This window comes from Thermobia domestica, chromosome 5 (assembly GCF_964235325.1).
Source record: "Thermobia domestica chromosome 5, izTheDome1.hap1.1, whole genome shotgun sequence".
Lineage (NCBI taxonomy): Eukaryota > Metazoa > Arthropoda > Insecta > Zygentoma > Lepismatidae > Thermobia > Thermobia domestica.
Genome location: NC_137458.1, coordinates 60,714,782 through 60,729,065, shown reverse-complemented (window position 1 = coordinate 60,729,065; position 14,284 = coordinate 60,714,782). Strand labels below are relative to the sequence as shown.

At 35.4% G+C, this 14,284-nt stretch overlaps 1 protein-coding gene across 2 annotated transcripts in view; it reads right to left on the bottom strand.

The window, feature by feature from the left end:
- Positions 1-271: 271 nt before the first annotated feature.
- Positions 272-14,284, bottom strand: part of sotv (exostosin glycosyltransferase sotv) — a 61,599-nt gene continuing 47,586 nt past the window's right edge. For both annotated transcript variants that reach the window (XM_081758708.1, XM_081758709.1), the window contains exons 9-11: positions 9,812-9,955; positions 3,988-4,116; positions 272-2,780 (exon numbers count right to left, since the gene is read on the bottom strand). In XM_081758708.1, coding sequence (XP_081614834.1) covers positions 2,559-2,780; positions 3,988-4,116; positions 9,812-9,955 — 495 coding nt within the window. In that variant the 3' untranslated portion in view covers positions 272-2,558. The remainder of the gene's footprint in view (positions 2,781-3,987; positions 4,117-9,811; positions 9,956-14,284) is intronic.

Below are 14,284 nucleotides of genomic sequence, written 5' to 3'. Positions count from 1 at the left end.
GTTCGAATTGTGGTTGGTTATGCATTTTTGAACTTGCACCTAAAGGAGAATTGGTGTAACATAAAATCAGTTATTTTCTCTACTTATGAATATGATAGTTTTTTTCTTTTTCTATTTAAGATATCTGAAGATTTACAGATACCAAATTGTTATTAAAATTTAATAACAATTATTAATCATTGTAAGAATCGATCCATGCATTTTTTTAAATAAAATTAACTCGACTTTCACATTACTGTATTCCTCGTAAATAAAGAGAAAAATACCATAATTACTTACAAACAATTTATTATTATTATTACATAGTAACATTTATACATTAACAACGCAAATACAATATAATATAAAAAATCTAATTTTTCAACAAATATACATATACACATTAGTAACCAGTTAAGTTAAAGCCCTATAACATAATAACCATTCTTTACACGTTATCTCTTTACTTACAGCAATATTAATTACAGGTTTTTCCTCATCCACAAATTGGATTTCCACTTACTAACTATTAATTAGTGTTCCGTATTAGTGTTTTTATTATTATTATTATTTCTTTCCTTTACTCATAAATTTAGAAATGTTTTAAACTTTTAGGACAGACTGGTTTCGCTGAAGGGATCTGAATGGCATTCGAACTCAAATTTCAATTTAAACAGAAATTCATCAGTTCTAATAGCTTCTGGATATATTAGAACCTATTTTATATATATATACAATTGGACGAATAGGTGGAAAATCCATTTTTGCGGATAAGAGTTAATACAAAAGTCTTTTTCAAACTTATGATATGGCAAGTCTGATCACAATTACAAAATACGTATTCTGACTTGTTACAGTACACTCCCGATTTCCAAGGTCATTGGAACCGAGGCTACCTCGAATAACGAAAACCTCGGATAATACGGAGGTAAAATACATTTTGAGGTTAGTGTATAAGTAGATCTTTCTAAACAAGTAAATGAATCAATACATCGAGTGTTAAGTTTATCGGAAAATGATTTTAAAGAAAAATAATTCTAAACAAAAACAGTTTTAAGAATGGAACTGTTCATGAACAACACTTAACTTTACGAACATTAAATTTAAATTTAATTACAGGCACTCAGGTGTATAAGAGGAGGGGATGGCTGTGACTACACAAAAGGACTCGAGGATGGCGAGGGTCCGTGGAGTGAGAACGGAAAGGTCCGATGCTGCATGAACATGCGTGTTTGTTTTTCGCTGTCGAGCAGTCAACAGACGACTCAAGCAAAGCCGAGAAAACTTTGTCTTCCATGAAGTAAAACTAAATTTAGTTTTGAGTACAGTTTTGTATTAAAGCATAATTGTAATACTGTATGTTTCTATTCAGTTATTACAGTATGAAATTCAATGAATTATAGTATAAAATTCTGAATTTTACCACTTAACTATTACGTTCAATCTGAAAATAAAAATAAATATTTATAAATAATAACCACCTCGGACAACCCGGAGCCTCGGATAACCGAGAGTGTATTGTACAATGAGAAATTAAAAGTTAAGATGATATTATCCACTACTTCCGCCCACAATTATTTCGGAAATAAATAAGACACCGGGATTCTAATAGTCTACTGGTCCCAACATTGCAGTGCGTAAGTATCGTTTCGGACTCTCATCTTCAGCTTATAGAGTTCTATAAATGCAATTTCACTTAAAAGAAGACGGATAATACAGTAACTACACGCTCGTACATCAGATTATATTATTTCTATCTTCGTGTTGTATTATTCTACGTTGAAGTTCTTCAGTGAACTCTTTTCATATTAAAGCTTACATAAAATAATATATTGAAACATATTTCTATCGCGTCTAATTAAAACTTCAGAATGTGTTTTATGTGTTTCTTTACATACAGTTTAACTTTCTGATACCCTTAATATGACCCTTTCTATATGTGATTATTATCTATTACAAGTTATAACTTTCAATATATAATTATTTGAACCATGCTAAAAATATAATAATTGTAAGCTTTCTGAAATGTTCTGTGAGCATTGCAGCCACGGTACCAATACCTTCCATATATGACCAGCAGAACTTCAGCCAGGACAACCAGCAACGCAGATCGAATCCGAAACCTTTCAATTGCTACGGTCTATTCGTTTACGAACATTTGTTTTCTTGAGTTTAATACTATGGATCAGTTTTTTTATTTAGTGAACTAAAAATAGGAACACAAATATTATACGTAACAAGATTTATATTTAGAAAAAAAATACTATCTACTTTCTGGACTGAATTCCTTCCAAAAAGATAGACAAAAACAAAGTAGCAAATTAATCATAAGCCCATAACACACTTAGGAACATATGCATTTGTTGATATTTTATTTTAATTTCGAAGAGATTCTTCAATAGTAATCGATAAAAATGTCTGACAAAATAATAAGTACTGATTTCTTTACATTCTGTTTGAATTTCAAGAACTGAAGCTGGCTGTTTGAATATGTACTTAATTATTATGTCATGAATATACAGCAGTTTACAGCAATGATGGGAACATAGTTACAAATATATTTACATATTTACAAACGCTCATAAGCTTCCGACTTGATTAAAGCGTTTTAACTTTTCTGGGAAAATATCCTTGTAAAGCACTGGGTCTGCTCGGAATTCTATCGTCTGCAGAGGCATTGTACCATACACGGAAGCAAAGCGATCAATACAATTCGACCGCTCGATCATGTGATTAATATCTGCTGACAACATTTCGGTATTTGTGCATTCAGGGCATTTGAACTTCTTTCGTGGAGTTACCTGAAAAAAAAAAAAAAAAATAAAAATAAAAATAAATAAATAAATAAATAAATAAAAAATACATTAATTATACTTTAACTTGCACTTCTGAATAAAGATAAAAATGAAATGAAATCTTTGAGTTTTACGTCCCACGGTTATGCCGGTTAGGCTAAAGGAGACGGTGATGATGAGTAATGAATGGAATGGTGGAATGAATAAAGTGGGAGGAAACGGGAGAACCCCGAGAAAACCCACGCACACGGTGTTTGTCCACCACAAAGTTCACTTGGCGGGGGCTGGGATCGAACCCGGGACCCCAAGCACCAGAGGTGAACGCTCTACCACTGAGCCACCGCGGCCCGTGAATAAAGATAAAGATTGTAGGATAATTGAAGCATTGGAGACATGGGAACAGGTTCTATGAGACCGATAGATGAGTACCGGACCGATAGATGAGTGATAATTATATACTATCAATGGAACATACCGTATTTATTCAATTATACGACCCTCCGGAAATGAAAAACGAAATTAATGCATACAAAAACATTAGGAATAAATTACCTTGTTTAATACTATGAATTCTGCTAAATTAATATGCCTTTTATGTAATTAAATTTATTTTTCTTGCTGTGAATATTTGAAGTGTCTGCTAACCGAAACATAAGCACTCTAATATTTGCTTTTCTTGAAAATCCATTGACTTTGGCAACATTGAGGCCACATGATAGCAAAAACTAACTTATATCGACTTCTAGCGATATGTTTCGGAACTTTTCCCTGTTGTATCGACAAAGAGTGTGGTCTACTTTACCGGCTGTTTTAACAGTATCGATATATATCATAGCCACTTACATAGAAGTAATACAATAAAAATTCTTTAAGGATTGTAAGTTTATTATCAGTTATGCAACTAGCACTAAGAAAATTGGAAAACAGAGTAATATGAAGGTAATTAATGGTAATTAATGAATTTAAGAACTGGACGGTGCGACAAACAACTCACTTTATCGTACAGGACAAATGGTTTGAACCTTTTCACGCATGTGTGCTAGTTAATCATACAAGTCTTATATTTTACTGTTCTAGTACTTGACGTATCTCCTTTTATTTGCTCTGCTGTCTTCTATATGCTACGGGACATATTGTCTTGGACACTGAGCTTTGAATTTTATATTTTAGCTTTTAATGTTTAAATTATTTACCGAAGAACTGTTTATCTCACCTTAATCGGAGCCTTTCCTGTGATGTTGGCAACCAAGAAGTTCATGGCAATATCTTCGCAATTCATGTTCTCGTCCACCCATGCTTTGATATCACCTGGCATCATTGTTGTATACATGTAACTCCAATACTGTAATACAAAAATATGCAAAGTACTGCTATGTCTAACTCAATCTTATCATCTCTATCTATTTGGTTAAAAAAAAAAAAAAAAAAAAAAAAAAAAAAAAAAAAAAAAAAAAAATCGATACAGACTAGAAGATGTATGAAGCCTACATTCTCCGCAAGGAACGAGAGAATTGAAGCCGTTATTTTGACTTCTACTATATCTACATTTGTGCTTCTATAATATTTTCTATGTGAAGCACGCAATTCCTGCCTCACGTTACACATGCATACGACAGATATTCTGATTCCTGAAATTACCTAATTTAGCACAGTAAGAACATCTATTATAATACAAGCGACGAATGGTCATTATTTCGTACTCTGTGACATTATAAACGCTGTTCTTTCTGGTGAGAGAGAAAAAAAGCAAACTCCACAGAGCAAGAAACAATTGGTCACCACCACAACACAACAGCATACACCCACTAGTGCACCAAAAGAAAAAAAATGCGCATGCAATACTGATTACATCATAGTACTAGGATAATACATTATAAAATAAAGATACAAATGAAATACAAGTATTAGAAATACAATAAGGAATACGGAATTAAGAAAACAGATAATTACTGAATATGAAGTTAAAAAAAAGACTAAAATAATTGTTTTGTAACACCCGTAAAAAATAAATCAAACATGTGTATATGTTCAGAATTAAAAAATATATAGGGTTTGCACAATTGATTAAAAATTGTTAGTACAATATATATAGGGTAATGGCAGTAAATATCGAACGGCCCCTAAATACCGAACACCTTAGTCATTTCGTTAAGAAATAAGAAAACCAAAAACGTTGCGTACTATCTGAAATTTGTGAACACATCCTTCCAAACTTCGCCTTATAAAAATCTATAGGCTTATACGTTTCGATATTAGCAAACGCGGGAAAGTTTCCTAGTCTGTGGTTTTGGTGGGAGATTGGAGAAATCGCTTTATTTTTTGTAAGGTGCAGCACCGCAGTAATAATCCTTTTTCCCATGTGTGATGGTATCATTATAAGATATCCTTTTAATAATACGATGTGATACTATCAATATATGTATATTTATTTGTTATAATGTTACTTTTCAGCTATCATCTTATTTGAAGGGAAAAGAAAATAGTGTTCGGTATTCGAGACCCATTTCGTAATATCGAAATGCCGTTCGATAAAAGAGGTTCCTTTAAGGAAAAGTGTTCTTTTGTATCGAACATTATTGTAATTGGAGGGGCTATTGGTGTTTTAAATATTAATTTAACTAAGTTTTGATCTCTTTTGCACTGAATACCGAGTTTTACACTGAATTGTAAGCCATCCACCTTGTATCTTATAGTTCTTCGGTTCAAACCGTTATAAAAAATATTTAGATTTACCATTTTTAGTAATGTTTCGTCATAGAGAGACTATCTAATCGAGATCTTACGTCGTGCTGATCACATTATTTCAGGCTTTTGACCCGGGCTTTCTCCTCAATGTATAGACTAGTAAGCACAGTTGAAGTTAATCATAAATAATTGTTTACATTTTTTTGATGAGTATCCTTAACTACTCTTCAGAATTTGACAATGGGCAAAATTAAGAACCCCAACAAGGAAAGTGTCCCCAAAATGAGAATCAAACCTGTCATAAAATGAAACCACTCCAGTATTCGCTATCTGCCTTGACAAGCTGTTCAGCAGGTAAGGTCCGGTATGATATCCCAAAGGCAGGCATCGAGAACCTTCCAGGTTCCTATAACAACTTTAAGTGATAAATTATCTACGCGTCAGAAGACTAAGATTGCTCTTGGCCGGAAGCCGTTCCTGAGTCCACGAGAAGAAGAGGGAATTTCTGAATGGGTAATGAACATGGCAAAGAGAGGATTTCCGTTTAAGAAAAGTAATTTGCTGGACACTGTTCAGGAAATTGTACAGTCTTTAGGAAGAAGCACATCGATCAAGCATGGAAAACCAGGGAAAATCTGGTTCAGGTGTTTTATGGAACGACATCCTTGCCTGTCTCAGAAGGCTGAACCCACTAGCAAGGGCAGGACTGCTGTTTTGGAAGAGAGAATACGCGGCTGGTTTGCTGCACTTTCGAGCTATCTTGAATCTGAGAGATGAAGTGCAATCATGGGAGATCCAAGGAGGACTCAACGCAGACGAAACAATTTTCTATTTCACATGGTTTCAGGAAAGTACCCTGGTATAAGAGGAGAACAGCTTCAAATTACAGCAACATCTAAAAAGAAAAGGAATAACGGTACTTGGTAGTTTCTTGCTGACGGGCGTTGCGCCCAAACCATGATCATCTACAGCAACATACGACTTAAGCAAATTATGAAGAATAATGTACCTGAGCTATGGATCTACGAGAAAACAGACACTGGCTGAATGAAGACTTCAACATTTTTGACTTACCTCCAACGGTTTAGTCCGTGGCTAGAGACTGAGTAAAATAACACTTCCTGTTATTCTCTTTCTTGATGTGCACAGGAATCATCTATCACTTCAAGTCAATGGATATTGTCACGATCATCTAATACTGGTGTATTGTCTTTTCCCTAATGCCACTCATCTTCTGCAACCAGCAGACACAGGCGTATTTTCACCCTTGAAACGAGCATTTAAGAATGCTCTTTAGGATGAGAAAAACAAAATTTTCCGAGCGTCGGTAACGAAGATAAATTTTGCACTTCAATTGAAGACAGTTTGGGATGATGCCGTTATACCAGAAATTGTGAAAATCGCATTTCGTAAGTGTGGTCTTTATCCATTAAGCCCTGCTGCTGTGGACTATAGAAAGTGTGTTGCCGATATTCTGAAGAGCCCAGTGGAAAAACCACAGCAAGAGAGTGACTAGAGTACCCCTTGATCTTCTCAACAACTGTTCCCTACTCCTCATCAGAAATTGAAGTTCGTTCTTGATGGTCTGGAAGAATTCATGCATCGTCGTGTTCTTAATATGTTCCGTAACAAACTAAGACGAGATGAAGGAGAACAGAGTGATCGTGACTCAAACTTGGATGCTTATTGGAAAAGTGTTAAAATCCGGTACACTGAGACACATTAAACTAAATTGCTGATCAAAACTAAACAACAAATGATTCAAGCTCAGAAGAAGAAATCGAAGATTAAGAAAGTGATTGTGAATTCACGTGGAATAATGAACGCTTAAATGTGTACGCACCTTCACCGAAGAAGGATCTTCTAGGTGCCGTCATTTCGAAAACTGGAGTAAAAATTCACAAGTTAAAATTATTGCATCAAGATGAGATTGCTTCGGAATTTTATGCTCGCCTTCCTCAGGTAGTAGTGATGATTTGTCAAAGAGTATCTCAAACTACCTGATGCCACGGAGAAACACCATCAATTTAATCTGAAGAAAATGTATGCAATATCTTCCAAGATATACCGGGAAGAACTGAAGAAGAAGAAAGGCAACAAACAAGATTAACGTAAGATGCTCCTCTGTGCTGAAGAGTGACGATATGAAACAAATATTTTGTAGCATAGAACATTTTAATATGTATTTCTCTTTGCGTTTGCTATCTTAGTTTATATTTTTAGAATTATTGCAATGCAGTGGCGTAGCACACTTTTGCGGGGCACCCCGTAAATTATAGAGAAGGGGCCCTAGTTGTAAAGCCGACAGAAGTAAGGTTGAAGTTCTACTTCTTTAAATCTTTATTCATCGCAAGACTTCGGGGCCCCCTATACCTCGGAGCCCCCGCACTGCAGAGGTTGCGGGGCAGCTGCTACACCACTGTTGCAATGTGTTTACAATGAAATTATGTCCATATTATCCTTAAAGTGAACTTGTTTAAAAATAAAATATTCTGTTCGATATTTAAACTCCGCTGTTCAATATATAAAACATCCTGTTCGATAATTAAAGCCTCGTTGATCGATATATAGCACAACCCGTTCGATACAAGAAGTAATACAACTTTGCTATTTAAATGTTCTTCAAGTTTCAAATTTGTTAATTGTAATTGTTATAATGGGTTGTTTTCAACCAATAAATAACACAGTTGCATTTTTATCGCTGAAACAGGGCCGTGTTCCTCGCCGATAGAAAATAATGATTAAATATTTATAGGAGTGTCCTTAAGTGTTCGATATATAGTGCCATAACCCTATATAACAAATCCACACAGTAACTAATAAAAATACAATAAATAAATAAATAAATAAAGACAATCAATTACAAACAGAAATACTAGGAAATTTCATACATTATTTAAAAAATTAAAAAAATAATTATTTACGCACCTTCCTAGAACTCTTATGAAATACATCAAGAACAGGATGAAAATTATGAGCTGTTTCTTTACTTCTATATATTGAAGACCTAATTAAATATTTACTCATAAACGAAACAAAATTCCTAATGTTTCTGTAAGGGATTCTTATCGAGGAAAAGTTCTCCAGATAATAATGATAATAATAATAATAATAATAAACATTGTATAAGAAGAAGAGTAGATTACATTAACTCCCAACAAACACCAACTTCCCCTGTAGGGTTACAGTTCGTAACACTTCGTACTGAATAAAAACATTTACACAAAACATTTTAATTTTCTATCCTAACGTTTACAGAAATCTGATGAATGGCGAAAAATATTTTCAAGCAGCTTCACTTTCTTCCTTAGGGAATGCATTTCGAAGAAGAAAAGAAAAAAAAAAAAAAACTTATTTTCAGCTGAGGGCCAAAGAAAACCGTTTATGCAAATTTTCAATGGTCTACGCCAAACGTTTGGAGAATGGTGAAAAATAGAGAAAAAATCAAGCGCCTGTCCGTCATTAGGCATTCGACAACTTTATATTGAAAACTCAAATGTCAATGGGCCTTATGCATAGTCGTTTTGAAGCGCGATTAGTGCCATACTAAAGAATTCGACTAACATAAGTCTCTTGCAGTAGTCAGTGGTTTAGTATGACGCTAATCATACGTCGTAACGACTCTGCATAAAGCGGAATATGTCTACAAAGTAAAATTTTCAAGTAATGTATCCAGCCTGTTTTGACATAGAGATTGGGGACGTGGACAAGCATTCACTGTCTGCAGACTACACAACGAAGCATAGAAAGATGTATATTAGGAATCACCCGTAAAGATAGGAAAAAAGAATGACGGATATTATCATTAAAAAAAAAAAGACTGAAGCAGTAGTGGGCTGGACATATCGTAAGAAGAAATTATGATCGATGGACGAAAGCGATTCTTGACTGGATACTAAGAGACAAGAAAGGACTTAGGAAACGTGGTGAAGAAATCCAAACCCCCTACGAAGTAACGCTGAAAAAGAATTGCTTACGGCAGATGGTTGTGGATAAAAACTGGAGAAATCATCTAGCAATGGACAGAGAATGGTTGATTATGATGATGTATATATAGATTCTTACCAGAAAATAGTGAAGAATACGCAACTTACTATAAGCACTTTCGTTACTCGCTTTGTCAGACACGGAGTAAGAAGTAAAAACAAAAGAAAACAAAAAATAACAAACAGAGGAAAAGTCGAGAAGCGTCCAGATAAGGGTGTCATACTGGAAGCAGGATCATGTTTTCACGCGGTAGTTTCAGGCTATGGTATTACAATAACTACACTCTACTTTTCATGACGGTGGTATAAAGAAACATGAAAAAAGAAGTATTTTGATAAATTAGAATTGCAGTTTCTGTGACTAACCTTGTGATGAAATGCAGCACCTGTAAGCACCATAGATATTTGATTCGTCCACTCTGATTCGTACTTCCATCGTTGAGTTGTATTATCCCAGACATGAGTTCGAGACGGGAATCCTACGATTCTATCAGGAAATTCCCTCCATACCTGCGGTATATACAACAAAAGTTAACATTACAAATAAATACAATATTAAGAGTAAACCCATGAAGACTGATCATGAACTACAATTTTTCATCAAACGTAATGACAATTCCCTTTTTTCGTAATATTTTACGATGTTTACAAGTACACTATTTATATTTTGATAATCGTCCAACGATCTTAATCAGAAATTAGTACGATTAAAACGGACGAGGGAACACGGTGGTTCAGTAGTAGAAGGATCGGCTATAATGCTAAGGTTCCTGGTTCGATCTAGGCGCGTCAGTTGGGACTCCAGAAGGGACAATTGCCCCTTCCCTGAGTTTGAGGTTTATATACATTTTAACGAATGGGAAATAATATCGTAATGAAAAAGTGAAACTTTATATCGGAGGGTCTTGTGCTACTCCCCCGGTAAAATTCGAAATGACACGATCCCACGCCAATCTGAGCGTGTGGGGACAATATTGTGTTCGTGGGTTTTTCCGTTTTAAATCTTTAAGTTTTACGTCCCACGCTTATGTCAGCTAGATTAAAAGAGACACTGATGATAAGAAATGAATGAAATGGTGGAATGAAGAAAATGGGAAGAAATGAGAGAACCCCGAGAAAACCCACGCACACGGTGTTGGTCCACCACAAAGTTTACTTGACGCGAGCTGGAATCGAACTGAGGACTCCAGGCACCATGGGTGAAAGCTCTACCACTGAGCCACCGCTGCCCTCTTTTTTTTCGTTTTATCCCATATTCTTATCCCACCAATTTTTCCATTTATCATTCGTCTCCTTTGGACTAACGAGCACAACCATGAAACGTGAAACTTTTTAAAAGCCTTAATTTTATTTTTATATGAAACATCTCGAGACTTGGGAAAAAAGTTGGACAACAAAAGGTTTTTAAAGCAGGTCCCTATTAAATGAATGCTATTTATTCTAGCTTTCAAAGTTCGTATAACTTATATAAAAATAAAATCGTAGGAAAGCGAATATTTATTACTACTTAATCTGCTTTACAATTTCGGAAATATATCAGACAATGTATATGATGTATGCTTTGGTAAGATATTATTTTTATGTAAGACGCTTACCATTGTCTAAAATTATACATGCTTCAGATCCAGATACTATAGTAGAAGTCATGCGAGTATAACCGTCACCAGGTTATAGAACTATTTTTTTGTGGATGCTCTGTATATTTTGTAAAGACAGTAATTATTTTTTGATTTATACTTTATTCTGCGACGCAAATAAGTTCTTTCTTCGGTGGGAATTGCTTCTTTCCCACGCAATTGAACAAAGAAGTCTCTATCGTCCATTCGTATATATATATTTAAAATATTGCTTTGTGGTGAACACATTTCAGTGAGCAACGAAGCTTCTCAGTGTTTTCCCCTGACTTATTAATATGCACAATATTTATTCTACAGTTATTTGGAAGTGAATTAAGTGCTTTCTTAATCGTTTATGGAAATATTGCAGTAGATTAAAGCAGATCAGAGTAGACCAGGTGTCCGAGCGTCAAATCGTCGCCAGCCACATCGCTTTACCAGTTTGTTATCTAAACATTCTCACGGTTAAGTTATCGCAATGTCTCGTGCGTAGTGGCCAGTGGACTAATACTAACGTCAACTCTTTTTTATGTTCTATTTGCATGTACATACAGGTGATTTAACCTGAGTGCTTTTAAGAATGAACTGCCAACATTGATCCTTCGACCAATGCAGCTCGTATCTCGAACCTCTAAGTTCGGAGAGTGTTGCTCCACGTTTCGAAGTAGCAACCACACACGTCGCGTTGGGAATCAAGTATACTGTTGTGTTAAGGGGCACAAGCTATTAACCGGTGAAGGACATTTTCTTACGGTTAGCCCCCAATCAGTAAATTCCATGTTCACACACCTTGTGCGTACCAGTTATAACGCGCCCTCCAACATTATCATTCCACTTTGGAGACTATGTGATTTTATTGAAGACTTGTGTCGACTCTTCAGGACTGTTTGGAGCAGCAACCATATTACTACGTGGCATTATCCCGGCGACTTTTCCTCAGTGCTAATCCCCCAAGTGCATTAATGGTGTGAGAAAAGTGTATTTAGTGAAATCGTTATCTTAATCTTCAATCCTAATATACAGAGCGTTCAAAAAGGCTCTATACACCTGAATCGTGGCAAGTCAAATTCGCATTCAAAGTCGCATGAAATAAAATTTTATGCGAAGGTTTGCAATACTGCTATATTATCGCCTTGCGTGAAGTTCCTTTCTTAGATTCCAGTCGGCAAAGTGACGTTGAAGTGATTGTTGCATCTAGTTAGCGGTCTCTGAAACAATGGTGTTAACTTTGGAACAACGAATATTCCTGGTTGAACATGTGTTCCGTGAACAAGGTGAGTACAAACAGACAAAGATAAGTTTGCAGCTAGGTTTCCGGATACACCTGTTCCGAATCGTCACACTGTAAGGGCACTGATCGATAAATTTAGAGACATTGGAACGGTAATGGACTATGATCGAAGTGGTAGACCGTCAGTGCTCGATGAAGAAAAAATGCTACACATATCGGATGCAATGCAACGTAGCCTCTATAAACCACTTCGAAAACTTGCCCAGGAAGAAGCAATAAGTGTTGGTACGGCACAAAAGGCGGTTCGTAAGAAACTGCGTCTTATCCCGTATAAGGTGAGAGCGGTGCAGCAGTTACTTCCTCCCGACAGTGTAAAACGAGTGCAGTATTGTGAATGGTTTACACGGTTTGTTATGGACAAGTCTGACGATGTTTTGGATTTTTTTTTTTTTTTTTTTTTTTTTTTTTTTTTTTTACTGATGAGGCCTGGTTCCATTTATCAGGTTACGTCAATGCCCAGAACTCACGTTTGTGGTGTGCAGAAAACCCAAATGTCATACATGAAGTTCCTCTGCATGACCAGAAGGTAGGGGTGTGGATTGCAATATCCAGAAGAAGAATAGTTGGCCACATATTTTTCAGACAAACAATAGATTCAACTTGTTATTGTGAAATTATTCACCAGTTCATGGGAGAACTAACGGAAGACGAAATTCGTAATGCTTGGATACAACAAGATGGCGCTACAGCACATACAGCTCGCCAATCCATGAGATTACTGCAAGAGGTTTTTGGAGATCGAATAATTTCAAAGGGATTGTGGCCACCTCGGTCTCCTGACTTGTCTCCTCCGGCTTTTTACTTCTGGGGATATGCAAAGAATTCTGTTTATAAAGGGAACCCCTACACACTACAAGAACTCGAAACAGTTATTCGAGATTTTGCTCATAGCATTCCACATGAACAACTTGTGCGAGTATTTGAGAACAAGAAGAAACGTGTGCAAGCATGTTTGGAGCCTCATGGGGGACATTTCCAACATTTGCTGTGAAAATGTGTGTGTATATGCTACGTCCTGTACATAGTGCTTTTATGCCATAAAATATAATAAATTTTGAGTAAAATAATTTTCTCGTTGCTTTGAATATGTGACAATTCAGGTGTATAGACTTTTTGAACGCTCTGTATATAAAGTGACAAAGGGCTAAAGTATAGTGAGAAAGTAAAGTGTGATTTTATTAAAGGAAATAATTATACATATGCAGTGTTGAGTGTTATGATTATTTTTCTAATTCGTTATTTTTTTCTTTCAATAGTATTTTAATACATAAGCATAGTGTCATTTAATCCAGTGTGTTTTTGTTGTGTGTATGAATGATGTTTGTGTGCGTTGTGGTCTGAGTGACCGTCTGATCGTCCGTGAGGTTTTCGAGACGAAACATCCGAACCTCTTGGCGCCTAATGCTCATCTTATTATTGAGACCGGCGGGTAATTCGGAGAAAATTTAGTAATCCCTTTTTGGAGATGTCCTTCAACGTCCTACCCAGGTAAGTCCAGGTCTCCGGAAAATACTCAGCGACAGGACAACGTGGGACAGAATACGGAAAGCGGTTACACGAACAGCCAATTATTTGCAGGTACTCAGTGCTGCTTATTCTCGTTTTTATTTTTACTCTTGACCGTTTTAAATATTTTTTATGGATTAGTGACCCAAGGCCTCAGACAGCGGTCTGAATATATAATTTATAGACAAGTGTGCATATCATAAATAACTATTAACTAAGATGGTACTTTTAACATAATTTTTTTACTACTTTCTAGTAGCATATCTATGATTATAGTATATTATTTAGTATAATACTCGTATTATAGCATAGTATATTATCTAGTACAATATTATAGTACAGTATATTATCTAGTATAATTATCCATGATATAACATCATAGATAATTATTAGCCAAAATTGTTCTTTTAACATAATTTGTTTATT